A 20,993-nucleotide genomic window follows, 5' to 3' on the forward strand; every position below is an offset into this window, starting at 1 on the left:
ATTGTGTGCATCACTTCTGACGTTATGGCGGGAAGTTCGTAAGCTGATTTCTCGAGCATTTCGTAGCGGAAACAGCAGTGCGAGCGCCTATAATTTTGTGATTTATTGATGGTGAAGGTAAAATAATTAAAAAAAGAGTTTATTTTGAGGCTCCTATAGTATTTTTAACATATAGGTTCAAGACTAACGTGAACCACTTGATGTTGAATGCATGTGGGCTATTTTTCGGATAAACGGTGTATTGTTTACACATTAGACTAGATCTGAAATGGACAGTTTGGTAAGATGCCGATTTTTCACAAATATTTTTAAGGATTCAAAAAAGAATATTCACATTATGTGAAATGATCAAAACAACACTCCTGCCTAGGAAACATGTCTAAATGATTGGTTGATTATCATTGGATGATCAATGTGAAATATCTCAAAAATAATAAACTTTTAAAGCCTTTGTAAGCTTATCCACCATAATTTGATTAATCTATTGAGTATTCCTAATAAATGCTAAAACCTGCCTGTCACAATGGTAGCACCATTATTCTTTGCTTCCAGAAGTTTATGGTTTGAGTTCTGGGGAAGAAAATATTTTTATGCAACTTATTTAGATCTACTTGCTGTTATAATTAATTATTCAAAACATTGAAGATTTGTTGGTAAAATAATAAAATCTGTTAACAAATCCCATTAAAATGTAGATCTATATACACATGTTAATATAGTCTGTTCAAAAGCCTTAATGGCTTATGTTGTCTATTTATGTATTGCTGACTCAAAATATATCTTATCTTATCTTTTTATCTTATCTTATTAAATTTGATATACATGTTGAATTTAAAAATATTGAATTCCTTTTTTTAATATGTTGCTATTGCTATAAAATGTGTTAAATATGTGGCTGGGAACGCGATTTTGACTATTCCGGCGCTCAGATGACGTCGTTTCCGAGAATAACGACTAAGTTGTGACTACTGTTTCGCGTACTTTGTCAACCAATATTTTGGCAATTTACAATAGTTTTATTTTAAAGTAAAACCTAAAGCAAGATTGTTGATTGCGGGAATTAAAATTTACCGTTTTATTTTTATGTTTTATGGTTTAAATTAACCTCAGCTTATATAACAATGAATACAGTAGGGTAGATTTGGTGATGGGTTTTGGCAAATGCTAATTTTCGGATAAAATTTCTGCGTGTGTCAAGGTAGGTTTTTCTTAGTTTTTCAGTGTTTTTTTTTTTCAACCAATATAAAAGTGTGTGTGGATGGAATTTTAATGTATAATTAATCTATTGAAACAATCACGGTGTCTGTATGAGTCGTTTTGGCTGTCAAAATGAAGATTCAAGACAATATTTCTTTCTCTGTTTTACCCAAAACTGGGCAAAAGTTGTCAACATGTAACAAACTTTTTATTTGATCTTTTGTTGTTGAACTTTCCTGTAATGACAGTAATAACATTTTGCTGATAATGCTTTGTGCATGTATTCTTCTTTCCATTCGATTTTATGTAATTAACGATTGATTGTTTAAAAGTTGATCAGTTGACAGCAGACACATTGTGAATAAAAAAGGGTTGTATAATAAAATTTATTTTGCAAATTTCTAAGCAATCCCTGGATGTCATGTAAGCAATAGCATTTCATTCGTTATGTGACAACACAATGACATTGTCAGCAAGGTGATTTATTCTATTTGATGATGTTTTAAAGTATAAGTTTTAATGTTTCTATTCTTGTCAGAATTTTAAGTTGTGGATGTCCATATTAATGGTTGTGCTCATGATGAAATAGAAAATTTATTAATTGTTTTCTTGCACTGCATCCTATCGGTCATGTGTTTCAGCTAAAAAATAAGATCAAGCAAACCAAAAAGTGCCAACACCAAAACAAGTGCTCATTATTATCAGGTATCATATTACTTGAACTCTTCATTTTTACCTTATATGTGTTTAGCATCATGTAATTAAAAAAAGATTCTCCTATGCAAAGTTATTAGGATCTTTTGTTAAAAACACAGAAATATGTTTTTGAAGAATGTTTTATGTTACAGGATGGACAACAGATTATGCTCCTGATGAAGCAGTAATGCCAAGGAAGAGATTAGCATGTAACCAGCTAGGTAATCCTTGTTTTCAATACTATGGTGACAACAATTGATCATATAATTAGTAATTAATTTATAAATAATTTCATACAAAATTGTATTAATTACATAACTAATACAATACATGTATTAAATACACATATGATCGATCGAGTAATTTAAAAGCATTATACTTTATATTAATGTTTTAATTTAGAACATTTGCTATGCTCTGTTCTCTGTGCATATTTGGAAGGATCAGAGTGAATTTTGAACGAAGCAAGAATATTTGAATTCGAAATAAAAATTGATTAATAATTGTTTGTGTTTTTTTTGACAAAAATCAAGTTTGAAAAGAAAAATATTAATGGAGAAAAAGATTGCATATCATATTGATTTTAATTGCAATAAATTGTGGACATGTAGGTGGTCTCCATTGTGTGATGTATTTTTTTACATGTTTGTAGAAGGTTGCTATTAAGGAATCAAGTCATTTATATATTTTTTATTATTGCAGATCTTCAAATATGAAGTTTTCCAATGCTGGTGCAACCTAAGCTTACCAAGTTTCCATCTTACTGTCAATTTGGACATTGTGTGGATGATAATATGGACAATATATTGTGTTCATAGTGTGTTGTGATTGACTTTTTTTAACATATATTTTTTTATTCCAGACAATTTTTATCAAGGAATAACACAAATAAATTTTGATTGATTTGCAGATTTTGTAGTACCTAAAATCAACTTTGCGTATCTTTTGATGTTTTTAATCACTCTGTTATCCATAAGAAAACATAGTAAGCAAGTAACAGTATTTCAATCATAATGGAATATAATGTACTTTCATGTATACATTTTTGTTTATTCTGCACACTAAGTCAAATACATTGACTCTATTTTATGATTAATGATAATTAACTCTCTCATAGTGATATTCACTATAAAATATTCTTTACATAAAAATAAATACACTGTATTGCATGCCTAGTTTGTATTCTAAAAATATCAGCAAGTTGTAGGTCATATTGACATCAAGATAATGTGATGTAAATGTAATTATGTGTATATTATATTTTTACCAGTAAACACACATTTTGTTGTGCAAAGACGTTCAATCTATGGTGATGTGTGACATTAAATATGTAGTGCTTATTGCTTTAATTTTGTTTTAGTTGAAAAGCATGTTTTCGAACCCCTTATGCAATGAGTGGATTTGCTTTCTATCTACAGTTATGCTAAGTTTGACAATATATTGACTATAAATACATTGTTGATAACAAATATCATGTATATGCTATTGACAATTTACTGTTTCCATAGCAACTGTTAACTTAAGTAATGTTGTATTAATTTGATCTAGCGTTGAACAATAAACAAAAGAAAAGTGAAAAAAAATATATATATGGCAGTATAGATGCATAACACAAATTGTATCATGAGCAGTTATTCCTTTTTTGTGTCAAGTTTGAAGCTATACAAAATGTTCAATTTCTGAATACAGCCTATTTCCAGAAAATGTGCATACATTTTTAATATTATGAATATGTTTACAATGTTTCATATCTGTCCAGAACTTATTTTGTTGTTTTTGCTGTTAATTGTCGTCTTAAATTATTTAAAATGGTAATAAATATGAAAAAAAACACTTGTGTCCATGGCAACCATAATTTTAATGGTTTATAATTCTGATATTAATTCTGTACTTTGTAATTAGTTATGTTCATCGACATTTGCGAAAGCAATGGAGTAAGAATCAACACAAACTGATCAGCATAACATGAAATGATACCCATTGAATTGAAACGTCATTTCATACAAAACAGCGTGATTAGGCGTTTGTGACATGATACACAAAAACTGGCATAAATTTGTCATTTTTAGGAATTGGATGCTCAAATTTCGGATTTTGATTATTAAGATGTAGCACTTTCATAATATATGCTTAACTGAAAAAGTCATTTTGACCAGAATAGTCAAAATCGCATTCCCAGCCACATATTTTTTTGAGCGATTTGCTTGACAAATCGGTAATTAGCGCCTGTACAGTACCAAATTGAGAAAAATAAGTGCAAAAACCCCTGTAACTTGGAAAATTCACCTTTTGAAATCTTCAGATAGGGAATTATGGGTCTTTTAATTGCTCATATAAATTGGACAAATCAATCCAAATATTCATTTACATGCATTTTTCTAGAAATGTTAAGTTTCTGTGTTAATTTTATTTGTTTACTTGCATAAAAAACACTTCTGGTATAAAATTTATGCAAATTTTCTTACGTTTGGAAAGTTTTTAGACAGCAATTGGGAATTTTGTAGTTTTACCTCAATTGGGTAAGTACCTTTTACGGGTAGTTTATAAGGAAGGAAACAAGTAGCTGTTTTTATTTTGAAAAGAAATAAAAAAATTAAAGCATAATACATGTAGATTGTTTTATTTCTTGGAATTTTATCAAAATAATTATGTTAATGGTGGCATACAAGGCCTTGCCATAACATATAAGGTACACAAAAAGTCACCTACTTTAAGAACAATATTCTTGTTAAATGTTATAATAGTATTGAAAAAATACATTTTATTATGCCATAGCGTGACATACTTGACAATTTTGGGACTTCTTAGGTTATCAAATGCCTAACTTGAGTATATCATTATATTTACAAGTTTGAAAACATTAATCATAACACTTTCATATTGATACCTATTTAGCTGTGCGCAAAGTTTGTTGCAATAACTGAAAAGCTTGTTGTTTAGGATATGTTTACATAAATCAATACACAATTAATTTGTTTTCATTTATCTGTATCTTATTTATGCAAATTTACTCTGGATAATTAGCTGTTTTGAGGGGAGGGGTCCAATAAGGAAATGTTGATCTAGGCCATTTCTATTTTCAGTTCCAAGACAGAAGCGTCCTAGCGTTAGATGGATCTGGTGTACAATAATGTTATCATTGGCATAGCCTTTGGCCTTTCCTTAGTGTCCATAGTTGTCGGATGCCTGTATGTAAACAGATTTTAATACATTCATGATGTTCTTACCTTTTGATGTCATAATTTTCTACCGGGGTACTATTTCAATAATTTCAGTGTTTAAGCTTAATGTTGGCATTGTTTTTTAGTTTGCAAACATTCAAGTCATTGTTTATATTTTTCTCTAAATGAAAAAGATTTAATCAACACTGTTGTCTTTATATGACATAGTTTAATGCTTTCTTAGAAGAAAATGCATAGTGTCTCGGTATGTCTTCTTATTTCAATCGATTGTTTAGGCGATGCAAAAGGAGCCTATCAGAGAAAGAGCTGCAACAGAAGTACTTTGAGAAGTTCCGGAAAAGGCATATAGTTCAAGGACCCCTCTCTTTCTCAAAACAAGTAGATTATGTGCGAAAATTATCACTTTGTGAGGTTTGTACAGTCAGCTTTGCATTACAAACATCTTTACTTAAACAATTCATCTGTTTAGAAAAAACAACAACATCACCATTAAAGAAAATCAAATAGTTATGTTTATTTAAAAAAAATCAGTATAAAAATAAAACTTAGTCATTATTGTAACTTGGACATGAACATGCAACCTCTTATTATATGACAAACAAGTTTGAAGTTAGCCATTTAATTACATTTGTGTATATCTCCCACCAAAGTCTGTCACGAGCTTTTCAGGGCTATAGCTCAAAAACTAACTAAGATATCAACATGAAACTTCTCTGATACAATACAAGATTAAACACAAAACTTCATGGGTGTATTACTATTACTATTACTATCATCCTTAACTATATTAAATAAGAGGTGTTGTTTTTAGGATGTTAATTTTTAGGGCTATATCTCTGATACAATACAAGATTTCAACTTTAAACTTCATGGGTGTATAGAAATCAATGAGGAGAAATGCCTGGCACAGGAACCATAACCCTTCACTTTCTTAAATAAGAGTTCTTTCACTTTGTTGTTTTTGTATGATGTAATTTTTCAGGGCTATATCTCAGACACACTACAATATTTCAACATGAAACTTAATTGATGTATAGATGTAAATGAGAATACTAAAAACAATAAGCCTACATTTAATTAATCTTTTAAGGATTATACCGTACTGTACATCAAGGGATTTGCACCTTTCCCTTAACAAAATGTAGTAGTATGTGTCGAGGGATATCAATTCAACAATTTTCCTTGTTCAAAAAATTTTTTGGCAGCAAATATGTTTTTAATATCTACATTTTTAATTAGTGAAGAAGTCTTAATTGTGTAATAAATTAATAGGTTATTAATGGCTAGTTTTCAGCCTTCGATTGTTTTCTACCGGGAATATGTTTTCAATAAACATATTCTTAACATATTCTTCAGAACAGAGTGGTTGGGTATGTTACTATTGTAGGAAAATAATACATCAGTGTCAGCATCTTCCCCTTGTGAACCTAACAATAATGACGACGCTTACCAAGTTCTGTCATCACCCAAGGCTCCAGAAATCAAAGGTTTGGTCTTAATTTTATCACTTGCTTGTAGGTTAATTAATTGCAAACAAGATTTAGCTACTCAATTGTTAGAATTACATTTAAATACCTCTCAATGGTTCTAAACTCAATAGATTGGTTTCATTAATAATACGTGTAATAATACTCAATTTAAAACTTGACACCTGTAAATCTTTGTTATTAAAACAATGAACACAATTTTTATTACAGATCTGTCATAGACAAAAACATACAGAAGTGCCAGTGTTAATTAGATGACCTCATTTGAAAACAAAAAGTCTTATTTTAATTACATAATATTTGCCTGGTCGTCTAGGAAAATGTAAAAATACCTTTATCTAATTAACACAGACAAGTTGGGAGTTATGATTAGTGGCTATATATATAACACTGGTGTTTTAATTTCATACCATGCATTAGCATTCAATTTTTAGCTCCACTGGCCAAAGGCCAGCAGGGCTTTTGTCATGGTCCTGTGTCCATGGTGCGTGCGTCCGTCTGTGCGTCTGTGCGTTAACTTTTCCTTTAAACATCTTCTTCTCCTAAACTACTGGTCCAATTCTGATAAAATTTCTCAGGAATGTTCCTGGGGTGAACCTCTTTCAAATGTGTTCAAATTATGCCCCGGGGGTCACAAAATTGAAAATTTGCTTATATAAGGCCTATTTTGTGAAAACTTTAAAAATCCTTTCGTCCATAACCATTGGGCCTAGGGCTATCAAATTTGGTATGTAGAGACATCTAATAGTTCTCTACCAAGTTTATTCAAATTATGCCCCTGGGGTCAAATTTGACCCTGCCCCTGGGGTCACAAAATTGAACATATGCTTATATAGGGTCTATTTTGTGAAAACTTAACAAATCTTCTCGTCCATAACCATTGGGGCTAGGGCTACCAAATTTGGTATGTAGTGACATCTTATAGTCCTCTACCAAGTTTGTTCAAATTATGCCCCTGGGGTCAAGTTTGACCCTGCCCCAAGGGTCACAAAATTGAACATATGCTTATATAAGGCCTTTTTTGTGAAAACTTAAAAAATCTTTCTGTCCATAACCGTATGGCATAGGACTACCAAATTTGGTAAGTAGTGACATGAAATAGTTCTCTTCTTAGTTTGTTCAAATTATGCCCCTGGGGTCACAAAATTGAATAAATGCTTATAAAGGGCTTATTTTGTGAAAACTATCAAAATCTTTTTGTCCATAACCATTGGGCCTAGGGCTACCAAATTTGGTATGTAGTGACATCTTATAGTTCTCTACCAAGTTTGATCAAATTATGCCCCTGGGGTCAAGTTTGACCCTGCCCCAAGGGTCACAAAATTGAACATATGCTTATATAAGGCCTTTTTTGTGAAAACTTAAAAAAATCTTTCTGTCCATAACTGTAAGGCATAGGGCTACCAAATTTGGTATGTAGTGACATGAAATAGTTCTCTTCTTAGTTTGTTCAAATTATGCCCCTGGGGTCAAATTTGACCCTGCCCCGGGGGTCACAAAATTGAATAAATGCTTATAAAGGGCTTATTTTGTGAAAACTGTCAAAATCTTTTTGTCCATAACCATTGGGCCTAGGGCTACCAAATTTGGTATGTAGTGACATCTTATAGTTCTCTACCAAGTTTGTTCAAATTATGCCCCTGGGGTCAAATTTGTTCCTGCCCCAGGGGGTCACACAATTGAACATATGCTTATATAAGGCCTATTTTGTGAAAACTTCAAAAATATTTTTGTCCATAACCATGCGGCCTAGGGCTATCAAATTTGGTATGTAGTGACATCTAATAGTCCTCTACCAAATTTGTTCAAATTTTATCCCTGGGGTCAAATTTGACCCTGCCCTGGGGGGTCACAAAATTGAACTTATGCTTATATAATCCCTATTTTGTGAAAAATTTAAAAAATCTCTTGTCCATAACCATTAGGCCTAGGCGTACACATTTGGTATGTAGTGACATTGTATAGTCCTCTACTTAGTTTGTTCAAATTATGTCCCAGGGGTCAAAATTGACCCTGTCCTTGGGGCCACAAAATCGATTATATGCTTATATAGTGCCTTTTTTGTGAAAACTTTAAAAATCTTTTTGTCCTTAACCATAAGGCATAGGGCTACCAAATTTGGTATGTAGCGACATCTAATAGTTCTCTACCAAGTTTATTCAAATTATGCCCCTGGGGTCAAATTTGACCCTGCCCCTGGGGTCACAAAATTGAACATACAGTCAATCTTGTATTAAGAGACCACTCAAGGGAGTAATCAAAAGTGGTCTCTTAATAAAACGGTCTTTGAATACAAAAGGCCATTCTGGAAGAATGCTTACCCTCAATTTTAATCTATATGAAGGATTATCTCTTTTATCCACAATGATTTTAACTTTTATAATAAAATGAATATAAACACAATACATAAACAATATTTTACTTATAATGTGTTTTATTTTTCACTTATTATAAATTATCATTTATTATAAATCAATTGTGTGTACATATTTATTTGCAAAAACAACATAGACAAGGAAATATTTTTCCTAAGAACAAAGAATTTTGCTAAAAATGTGTAACAGTCTATATATACATGTGTACAGCTAAAACTAGAAATAAATGTCAGAAGCCAAAAGCTATGATATATTATCACATGTATTTCTCTTTCCGTTTCTATATTGCGCATTTTTTTTCACCTGACACATTATTTTCCACGTCTTCAAGCACCTCGGCTTTACGCTTAAGAATGTTCTGAATTTGGGTTTTTCAGACTCCAATCTCGTCTGCGATTTTACGTGCACTTATACTCTTTGACAATTCCAAAACCCGAATTTTCTCGTTCAACGTTAACACTTTTTGTTTTGACATTTTAATTTCTGCATGTACGCTTAAGGAAATCTAACTCGATTATGATACATAATGAGCTGAAAAAATTAAAACACGTCAATTGAAAACAAACAATCAGACCTGGTTGGAAAATTTATTAAGTTAATAACAATGTGATTGGCTTACAAATATCTACTAATTAGCATTATTACAAATTGGTAATGTACGGATTTCGACAGATGTTGCCGATTAATAGTTTATTTTCCGCACTTCTCAGGAAATGTTTGTCGCGTACAGTGCATTGTTTCTGCACCTGTTATCTATACTCGAGAAAAATCGGCATTGTCTCTTAACGATCCACATAGTAAACTATTTAAGCTGTAGACTGTGCGCAATACGTTCCCCTATTATTCAACTCAATAAATTAATACGCAGTCTACAACAATACCGGTCAGAACCGGTCAACGAGACAAAGCATAATCATAATGGTTGTGAAAACAAAGCAGAGGTGTAACAGTACATCTTATCGGCTTAGATAAACAATTAACACGGATTTGTCCCTGAAAGATCGATAGATTAACCACTTTAACCTCCTAGTGGTCGCTTAATACAAGATTCGGACATCAAAATACACACAAATCAGCGGTCGCTGGTCGCGTAAGACAAAAGTCGCTTAATACAATATCATTATATAGCGAAAAAGCTCCGTGGGATTTCAAAATGGTCGCATAAGACAAAGGTCGCTTAATACAAGTGGTCGCATCCACAAGATTGACTGTATGCTTATATAGGGTCAATTTTGTGAAAACTTTACAAATCTTCTCGTCCATAACCATTGGGGCTAGGGCTACCAAATTTGGTATGTAGTGACATGAAATAGTTCTCTACCAAGTTTGATCAAATTATGCCCCTGGGGTCAAGTTTGACCCTGCCCCAAGGGTCACAAAATTGAACATATGCTTATATAAGGCCTTTTTTGTGAAAACTTAAAAAAATCTTTCTGTCCATAACTGTAGGGCATAGGGCTACCAAATTTGGTATGTAGTGACATGAAATAGTTCTCTTCTTAGTTTGTTCAAATTATGCCCCTGTGGTCAAATTTGACCCTGCCCCGGGGGTCACAAAATTGAATAAATGCTTATAAAGGGCTTATTTTGTGAAAACTGTCAAAATCTTTTTGTCCATAACCATTGGGCCTAGGCCTACCAAATTTTGGTATGTAGTGACATCTTATAGTTCTCTACCAAGTTTGTTCAAATTATGCCCCTGGGGTCAAATTTGTCCCTGCCCCAGGGGGTCACACAATTGAACATATGCTTATATAAGGCCTATTTTGTGAAAACTTCAAAAATATTTTTGTCCATAACCATGCGGCCTAGGGCTATCAAATTTGGTATGTAGTGACATCTAATAGTCCTCTACCAAATTTGTTCAAATTTTATCCCTGGGGTCAAATTTAACCCTGCCCTGGGGGGTCACAAAATTGAACTTATGCTTATATAATCCCTATTTTGTGAAAAATTTAAAAAATCTCTTGTCCATAACCATTAGGCCTAGGCCTACACATTTGGTATGTAGTGACATTGTATAGTCCTCTACTTAGTTTGTTCAAATTATGTCCCAGGGGTCAAAATTGACCCTGTCCTTGGGGCCACAAAATCGATTATATGCTTATATAGTGCCTTTTTTGTGAAAACTTTAAAAATCTTTTTGTCCTTAACCATAAGGCATAGGGCTACCAAATTTGGTATGTAGCGACATCTAATAGTTCTCTACCAAGTTTATTCAAATTATGCTCCTTGGGTCAAATTTGACCCTGCCCCGGGGGTCACAAAACTGAACATACGCTTATATGGGGCCTATTTTGTGAAAACTTTAAAAATCTTCTTGTCCATAACCATTGGGCCTAGGGCTACCAAATTTGGTATGTAGTGACATCTAATAAACCTCTACCAAATTTGTTCAAATAATGCCCCTGGGGTCAACTTTGACCCTGCCCCGGGGGGTCACAAAATTGAATAAACTTATAAAGCGCCTATTTTGTGAAATCTTTAAAAAATCTTCTTGTTGAAAACCATTCGGACTATGGCTACAAAATTTGGTATGCAGTAACATCTTATAGTCCTCTACCAAGTTTGTTCAAATTATGCCCTTTGGGTCAAATTTGACCCTGACCCGCGGGTCACACAATTGAACATTATATATGCTTATATCTTGCTTATTTTGTGAAAACTTTTAAAATATTCTTGTCCTTAACTCTAGGACCTAGGGCTACCACATTTTGTATGTAGTGAGATATAGTGGTCCTCTACAAAGTTTGCTCAAATTATGCCCCTGTGGTTAAATTTGACCCAGCCCAGGGGGTCACAAAAGTGTACATGTGCTTAAATAGGGCCTATATTTAAGTATTTGCACATGCCGAGAAACTTTGTTTCAGCCTTCTTTTCAGCAGTGGAGCGATACAAGGCCATCATGGCCCTCTTGTTATTTAATTCTTCTGAAACAATTACTAATTTACAATACATTTTGTGAATAAGTAGAATTGCCAATCACCATTCGCAAGAATAAGTTAATTATAGAAACTATATTCATTTGTGTGAAATATTGTATTTGTCCTTTATGTTAGGAATATATTGATCATGAATGTTTTATTGCTGTGAACTAAACATTCAGTTGTTACTAAATTTTATCATAGAACCCCAAACTACAAATTGTTGTTCATTGGCTGATCAACAATCACATTAATTAAATATTTTATGTGTCTGACAGCGTTGTTTTGATTGACAGTTCAAGAGGCATCTGTGTGCAATGAGCAAGGTTTCTTTGATGAGTCACTTCAGACTGTTATTGAGGTATGTACTATCGGAGAGATTATCGAGAAATATGTATACTTTTTACATATTTTCATTATGCCCCCCTTCGAAGAAGAGGGGGTATATTGTTTTGCACATGTCGGTCCGTCCGTTCTTATGTCCGTCCGTCCACCAGATGGTTTCCGGATGATAACTCAAGATCACTTACACCTAGGATCATGAAACTTCATAGGTACATAGATCATGACTGGCAAATGACCCCTATTGATTTTGAGGTCACCAGGTGAAAGGTCAAGGTCACAATGAATCGTTCTTGGATGCAGTTTAGGACCTATTTTGCAGATTATATTATGTACTGGTGTCGTGGGGTCTCCATCCCCACCAGATGGTTTTCGGATGATAACTTTAGAACGCTTATGCCTAGGTTCATTAAACTTCATAGGTACATTGATCATGACTGGCAGATGACCCCTATTGATTTTCGGGTCACTAGGTCAAAGGTCAAGGTCACAGTGACTCGAAATAGTAAAATGGTGTCCGGAAGATAACTCAACAATACTTACGCCTAGGATCATGAAACTTCATAGGTACATTGCTCATGACTGGCAGATGACCCCTATCGATTTTCAGGTCACTAGGTCAAAGGTCAAGGTCACAGTGACATGAAACAGTAAAATGGTTTCCGGATGATAACTCAAGAATGCTTTTGCCTAGGATCATGAAACTTCATAGGGACATTGATCATGACTGGCAGATGACCCCTATTGATTTTCAGGTCACTAGGTCAAAGGTCAAGGTCACAGTGACAAAAAACGTAATCACACAATGGCTGCCACTACAACTGACAGCCCATATGGGGGGCATGCATGTTTTACAAACAGCCCTTGTTTATTTTTGTTTTGAAAAAAAAAGGTTTAAAGATATTTAACCAGGTTTTCCGAAGGAAAAAACTGGTTATTAGATTGGCGAATGCGGGCGGGCTGGCTGGCTGGCGGGCTGGCTGGCTGGCGGGCTGGCGGGCTGGCGGAATAAGCTTGTCCGGGCCATAACTATGTCGTTCATTGTCAGATTTTAAAATCATTTGGCACATTTGTTCACCATTATTGGACGGTGTGTCGCGCGAAATAATTACGTCGATATCTCCAAGATCAAGGTCACACTTTGAGTTCAAAGGTCAAAAATGGCCATAAATGAGCTTGTCCGAGCCATAACTATGTCGTTCATCGTCAGATTTTAAAATCATTTGGCACATTTGTTCACCATCATTGGACGGTGTGTCGCGCGAAATAATTACGTCGATATCTCCAAGGTCAAGGTCACACTTTGAGTTCAAAGGTCAAAAATGGCCATAAATGAGCTTGTCCTGGCCATAACTATGTCATTCATTGTGAGATTTTAAAATCATTTGGCACATTTGTTCACCATCATGGGACGGTGTGTCCCACGAAAGAATCACGTCAATATCTCCAATGTCAAGGTCGCCACGACTAAAAATAGATTAAAAAAAAACAAAAAAACTTACAAAGGGGGTTAATTTTTTTTGGTCATTTCAAAAGTTCAGTTTGAGTTTTCTCCCTTTATCAGATTTTTTTTTCACAATGAAAACCTGGTTTTGTGACAATTTTGTCCCTTGTTTACATTTTAACTGAAACATATTCTGGAAATTGTTAATATGTTGTACATCAAATCGACTAGCTTATATTACTATGTTAATGGCTGAGCGGAACACACCATTTATATGCTTTACAACAATTAAAATAAAGGATAGTTTGTATGGAATATCAATAAAGTTAAAAATCAAAATGAACGCTTATGGTTCATTTTTACGTCAATTGTTTGCCCGCACCAAAAATAGTTAGTCTTGATAATCAATCTCTGCAGTCAAATATCACTAATTTCCAATATATTTTATTGAGTGACAGCATCAACTTAAATTTTGTTTTCTTGCCATTTGTATTGCCAGAGGAATTAAGATCAATCAACATCTTAATCTAAGTTTGATGCTTTTTTGGCTCACTTCAGCCATAAGAACCACAAAGTTCTCATGGTGAGCTTTTGTGAAATCCTTTTGTTTGCAGTTGTGCCTTAATTTTGCGTCTTTAATATTTACTGTGTTTTAAAGAACTCTATTGGCCACCCATATAGTCAGATTGGGTTATGGTTTGAGTTTGGGCAACACGAGGTAAATAGAGAATACTAGGTCGGTGCCGAATAAAGCAAAGTTTATTTTGCCAGGCTTAGAAAATCTGAACCACGAGCCTAGGCGAGTGGTTCAGATTTTCCTGCCGAGAAAAATAAACTTTGCTTTATTCGGCACCGACCTAGTATTCGATTTATCCCATCAATTTTCTTAGTTGTAAATTATTTCTTTAAAGAAAGAATAGGAAAATAGAACTACACGGAAAATCCCAAAGTTATCTTAAGCAAACATTGTTTCATTATTTTAATCGTGCCGAGCCTAATACATTACATTTACAAAAAGATCAGTAACCAACCTGTTTTTCTATTTATCATACCTCTACGTCCCCGATTTTTAAGAAATAATGAAAAGAAACAGACTAAACAACTGCAGCTTTAGCGTGAAAGAACATGCATTGTGTCGTATGACGTGTTAATAATGACGTCACGAGTACGCGCACTTAATATTTGTAAATAATGTTTTTTTGCTTTTTTAGTTGCATTATGTGTTAAAAATATATTACATCTTGATATCAAATTGTTTGTTTTGTTGAATCTAATTCGATTTTACTAAAAATGATTACTTTATAGTTGATTCCGAGTAATATGACCATTCTCCGCCGCGCGTGACATCTATATTTCAGCACTGCCTAAATAGAGAGAAGTTTATTCCACAGTGGTTTATTTCGACAATGGCACGTCTGATGATGGGATAAAAAACTAGGTCACTAGGTTAACTTGAAGAAAAATACCCTAGAAGTCACAGTTATAGTTTGATCTTCATGACAGTTGGTAGGAGCATTTTTTCATGGACATCTCAGCTGAGTTCAAAGGTTACAGTTTGTTGAAAAATGTTGATAAAATGGGTGGGGCAATTCTCCTTATATGGATTTATTTAATTCTTGTGAAAGCTCTTGAAGTCAATTTTATAGTCCAAACTTCATGAAACCAGTCAGAACAGGTCTGGATTGTTGAAAAATGTTGCTGCTATGAGGCGGAGCAGGTTTCCTTAAAAGGCTATAGTAAAACCTTGTTTACACTCTAGAATTCACATAGTCCAATCTTCATGAAACTTGGTCATGTTATTAATTTGTTCTTTTGATTGATAACTCAGCTATTTTCGAGAATGAATCTGGGTTTTTTAATCATGGCCACCGATGGGCAGGGCATTTTCCCCAATATGGAGTGGCTCTTTAAAAAGTGATTTGCAGTCAGTTGCAAACTTTGTATTCAGAAAAGATTGCGATGTTTAATTTTCGTTAACAAAAAATGTGGATTTATTTTTACAAAATATAACAAACTTTTTCTCTTATAAAAACAAACATTGCATGCTGTTTATACAATGTTGCAGTTCTTGAGATAGGGTTAGTATTTACCGGTATATGTGACATTTGTTTTATACACCTTCACATGGACTGTATGTAATGTCTTCTTGGTTGAGTTCAAATGCTAAATGTATACTTTTTTGGCATATTTGGTATTCCAGCCATAACGTCAATTTTCTTAAATAATTATAAAATACCTTTGCACAGTTAGTAACCATCATCAGATGATGTGTCAGGCGTAAGAAAGAGCCTCTTATGTTCAAGGGCACACATTGAGTGCAAAGGTCAAATTGTGTCCATAAATCAACTTCTTTATGCATATTGTAAATGGACATTTATTAGTGGGGCACATACAATTAGTTAGTTCTATAAAATGTCTAGTTTTTTTCTCAAGTTTTCATTTAATAATGCTAGCTTTGCTAATAGCACGAGTAATGCTTAATTGTTCTGTGCATTTTAGTAATCAAAAAAATACTTTGTATTCAAGATCATAACACTTAGCATTCTGATTCTTTTTTTAAAGTATTTATAACATTCAATACATATTGAAAGATGGGTTTACTTTAGCCCAAAATATTTCTGTAAGGGTTTTGCTGAAGTGTTGCATTCCCAAAAGTGAGATTGCATATCAGTATTTGGGGTCACCTGGGTTAAGGCATTATCACTAAGTTTCAAAAAATGCTTTCTTGAGTTTGGATGGGGGAATTGGTCAGTAATTTTATGTTAAGGTAGGTCATATGCTTGTAAAGATAATTTATTCAACAGTTTACATAACTTATGTAACTACTGCAGATATGTAATTTCAAATATGTCATTGTAGTCATTTCATTAGATGAATTACAGAAAATGAACATAATGCTATTAAATCTGAAGTAAAGTAAAGTGCGCTGTCTTGGAACAGCTCGTGTTTTAAGTGCACCTGAGCACAATGAGCTCATGGTGAGCTTTTGTGATCGCTTTTGTCTGTCTTTCTTCATGGGATGTCAACATTTGCCTTGTTTACACTCTAGAGACCTCATTTATTGTCTCCGATTGTTATGAAACTTGGTCAAAAGATTTGTCCTTATGATATCTTGGATCAGTTTTCGGAGAAAACCCGAGGTATTGTCATAGCCTGCTCGTCGTCTGCCATCTGCCGTCCGCCGGAGTCGTGCTATAACCTTTACATTGCCTCTAAAATCAAAGTGCTTCCACCTACAACTTTGAAACTTCATATGTAGATGCACCATGATGAGTTCTACACGCCACACCCATTTTAGGTCACTAGGTCAAAGGTCAATGTCACTGTGACCTCCAAAAAAAAAAAAGACAAGCTTTCGCAGCCGAGCGTGGCACCCATTATGCGGTGCTCTTGTTTCATTTATTGCTATAGTAAAACGTTATTAACCCTTTACAGGCCAAATTAACTGTCCGATCTTTATAAAACATAAGAAGATTTAACCCAATAATGTCTTGGAGGAGTTTGGAAAATGGTTCTGGTTGAATGAAAAACTTTGCCGCCAGAGAGGCAGGGCATTTTTCCTTATACGGCTGTAGTAAAAACTTGTTGACACTCTTAAAGTCATATTAATTGTTCAATCTTTATGAAACTTGGTCATAACATTTGTTTTAATGATATCTTGGATGTGTTTGAAAATGGTTCCAGTCTGTTGCAAAACATGGCTGCCAGAGGGTGGGGAATTTATCTTTATATAGCTATAGTAAAACCTTGTTAGCACTGTAAAAGTTACATTTATAGTTCACTCTTCATGAAACTTGGTCAGAACATTTGTGTACATGATATATTGGGCTGCACAGAACAGGTCAGCTCCTTGTTATCTCAGGTGAGCGAATTTGGGCCTTACATGCCCTGTTGTTTGTTTAACTTCTAACCTAGGTATGCAGAACTTTTTTACAAACAGCGTTAGTTAATAATTATATTGTTGATCTTCTAAAAGGCATCCAGTGTCTTTGTGTCTGGGAGCCAGTCTATCTCGCACTGCCTTTCTGTGCAGACAGTCTCTTACCTAAGTTTGTGCAACTGCTCTCAGTCATCGCAGTCCGACAACCAGTCCTCCACCTCCTCAGAAAGCCTCGAGACACAACTGGCCAAGAATGGTGAGATAAGTTCTACCAGCTATAAGTCTGTATACTTTTAATATTTGTGTTGTAGAGCTCAAAACTATTAACAAAGACTCCTGACTCCTGTTAGGAAATATTGCGCGCTATAATTGTTTCCAATATTGAAAGTAATATTTTTTTCATTCACATTAAGTAATAGCATTTTATTTAGGTTCTATCGTTGTCTTACATTTTACCACTGTAATTCAATTCCTGTACTGGTTCAGTGCCTAAATCCTTACAAAAATATTTGCACTTCTGGCTAATTTCTGGTACATTTTGATTTCTTAAAAGAAATTTTAAACAAAATCAAATACCTAAATGATGTATAAAAAAAGAATGTGAATACAAAGGTATATGCCACAATCCGTTACTACTCTTTTTAAGAACTTATAACATCTTTGAAATAATGTTTACTGGTATTGATGTTATGAGTTTTTCAAAGCATCTTCTTTCTAATAAATGTGTTGACGACCTCACATTCAACTTTTGCCTCCAAATTTTGGTTATGTCAAATGTCAACAACAACTTCCCTTGAGATCTTTAGAATTATGGAATTTCCAGTTGATGCATCTTTTATTTTTGTGTGAAATGTGATGGGCAAAATTTAGGTGCAAAAATCAGCTAAGTGCAATAATTGTAAGAGTAGTGTAGCAAAAGTTATAGTCTTTATGTACTGCATATCCCCTCTAGGAGTTAATAAAGCAATACTCAGTACTGAGTATCAATACTTAATACTCAGTTGATTTAGGTGTTTAAAGTTAAATAGCTGACAACAGTAACAGCAGAACTTGTATACAATTCATGTTTTATGTTGTGACCTAGTATTAGGCGCAATCTGAGCTTCTCTTCTATAATACATTGAGGTTTTGTATTGTTTCACCTTGTAAATTGTTTGCCATTATCTGAAATAAACCTTGTTTCAGGGGCAGTTAATGAGGCATATGACAGCACATTCTCCACGTCTGAGGGCCAGGATTCCCAAGACTCCCTTGAAGAATCTTACTTTGTTCCAAGGCATGGACCAAAAGTCAAAGTGGTTCAGCCAAGTGTAAGGTATGCCCAAAAATTAGATACCCAAGTGGTTCAGCCAAGTGTTAGACAGGGCCCAATATTAGATACCCAAGTGGTTCAGCAAAGTGTTGGACAGGCCCCATTATCAGATACCCAAATGGTTCAGCCAAGTGTTCAACAGGGCCCAATATTAGATACCCAAGTGGTTCAGCCAAGTGTTAGAAAGGCCCCAACATTTGATACTCCACAAAATAATTTTTCTAAAAGATTTCTGGAGTTGGAATCACAGCAATGTAGCTCCTTTAGACGGCATTCTGACATCGGTGTTCCATCCAGTCATTTTGAAAATGAAATAGACATTTTTGACTGCTCGGTGGAAGAAAATGGAAGTCTTTGGGAAGAAGCGGAAGATGCTTTATCGGGTTTGCATGACAAGAATGTCCACAAAATGATTGTGGAAGGTCCTTCACATTACAACAACAGAAGGCGATCTTATGACAGTATGTCACTTTATGAAAAACTAAGGCAGTCAAAGATAGAAGAAAACCTTTATAAGTCACTTCACAAAAAGAGACTGATGCTGCCCTCAAGGACCAAGACTTGTTCACCACTTTCTTCAAAAACAGTTTCTTCCCCAGTGAATATGGTCACCCCACTAAGAGCAAGGACACGAGACTTTCCTGTGGGATATTCTGATCATACATATGAATGCATCGCAGCTGATCTAGCTAGTGAGCTGAACAACAGAGACCTTGCTGATGTTGTGATCAATGACCTTGATTCTAATTTAAATGACAATAATACAGAACACGATGTCAGAAGAAGCCCGTATAGCAGGCAGTATAGTTTCCATAGTGACCCCAGTGAGTACTCTTCTGTGGATCATACCTATGAAAGTATTCTGTCCCGTCCAAGGTCTCAAAGTGTTGATGATGCTAAAGAGGAACAGGAGGCTTGTGATAACTCAGTTGTTATTATTGGTCGAAGGGTGTCCAATCCTTTTGAAAATGGTAAATTTGCTAAGAGAATGATCAACAAAAAGAAACAGAATATAACAAAAGACACAGATTTGCTCAACCTTCCAATTGAAAAGAAGTTTTTGAAAGAGCATGAAGATAGGTATAGTCCATTTCCCAGCGCTAAAAAGCTTGCGTTTAAATCTGCTTTTAGTAGAGTGGCATCACCAAGGTTCATTTTAGCTCAGAAAATTCAGGAAAACCTTGAACACGAGTTCAATGCCTCCCAAGAACTCTGCATGGAAAACTTGAACATCAAAACTCCAGAAATTAAAGTGGAGAACACATCACAACGCTTCAACAACACAGCCTTCCTGTCTCCAATATGCCTTAAGGACTCCGTGTTCAGGAGTGGTGAGCATAACATTGACCCGCACATGGTTACCAAGGAAATCGCCTACCAGACCCTGAAAGCATGCGAGAATTTGAAGTACAACAGAATGAACCTTGATACAGGAAATGTAGAAAAACTGTACAAGAAGAGTTTGCCATCTCTGCCAGACTGCTTGGACGAGGATATTGTGAACCACTGCAACCTGAATGCTTATGCCATGTCTACCCCTTGCAATCCTGTGCCACAAACATGTAACTATTTTTAAATTTGGCAAAAGCCTAGTTTTGAATAACTTGGCAGCTTTATACATGCCTAAAGATCAGTCCATTTTCACAAAAGGCAAATAGAAGTTTTGGCTTTCAATGCACATATTGTTTATCATGTATGTGGTATAAGTCAATAATTACAAGTGTAATCTACTCATATTTAAAAAATGTGTCTAATAAAAACATTTATTTATATTTTCAGTTGATCAATATATATGTGTCTTGTTCTGAGAAAACTGGGCATAATGCATGTGCGTAAAGTGCCGTCCCAGAATCAGGGACGACACTTTCCACTTAAACTTGATTTTCGGTAAGAAGTGACTTCCTTCAAACTAAAAATACCATAAAAGGGGAAAGTGTTGTCCCTGATTAGCCTGTGCGGACTGCACAGGCTAATCTGGGACGGCACTTTACGCACAAGCATTAAGCCCAGTTTTCTTAGAACAAGACACATATTATGAATATAAGCAATGCTTATGAGTATGTAGCTTGATAGAGGTCAGTGTTGTTATTAACAAAATATGGATCTTGTGTATATAATTGTGATCATTTATGTTTTATCATGCACAATCGTTTG

General features: G+C 34.4%; 1 protein-coding gene across 2 annotated transcripts; it reads left to right on the forward strand.

The window, feature by feature from the left end:
* Nucleotides 1–3: 3 nt before the first annotated feature.
* Nucleotides 4–20,676, forward strand: LOC127841982 (uncharacterized). 2 transcript variants are annotated; one of them, XM_052371239.1, is made up of 7 exons: nucleotides 4–117; nucleotides 4,977–5,081; nucleotides 5,351–5,486; nucleotides 6,463–6,562; nucleotides 12,158–12,222; nucleotides 17,624–17,783; nucleotides 18,713–20,676. In XM_052371239.1, exons 2-7 carry the CDS (start codon nucleotides 5,005–5,007, stop codon nucleotides 20,413–20,415), a joined length of 2,241 nt encoding a protein of 746 aa, XP_052227199.1. In that variant the 5' UTR covers nucleotides 4–117; nucleotides 4,977–5,004; the 3' UTR covers nucleotides 20,416–20,676. The 2 variants fall into 2 exon arrangements, with proteins under 2 accessions (XP_052227199.1, XP_052227210.1); XM_052371250.1 differs by lacking the exon at nucleotides 4–117 and adding an exon at nucleotides 126–280.
* The last annotated feature ends 317 nt before the right edge of the window (nucleotides 20,677–20,993 follow it).

Source organism: Dreissena polymorpha, chromosome 1 (assembly GCF_020536995.1).
Source record: "Dreissena polymorpha isolate Duluth1 chromosome 1, UMN_Dpol_1.0, whole genome shotgun sequence".
Taxonomy (NCBI): Eukaryota; Metazoa; Mollusca; class Bivalvia; order Myida; family Dreissenidae; genus Dreissena; species Dreissena polymorpha.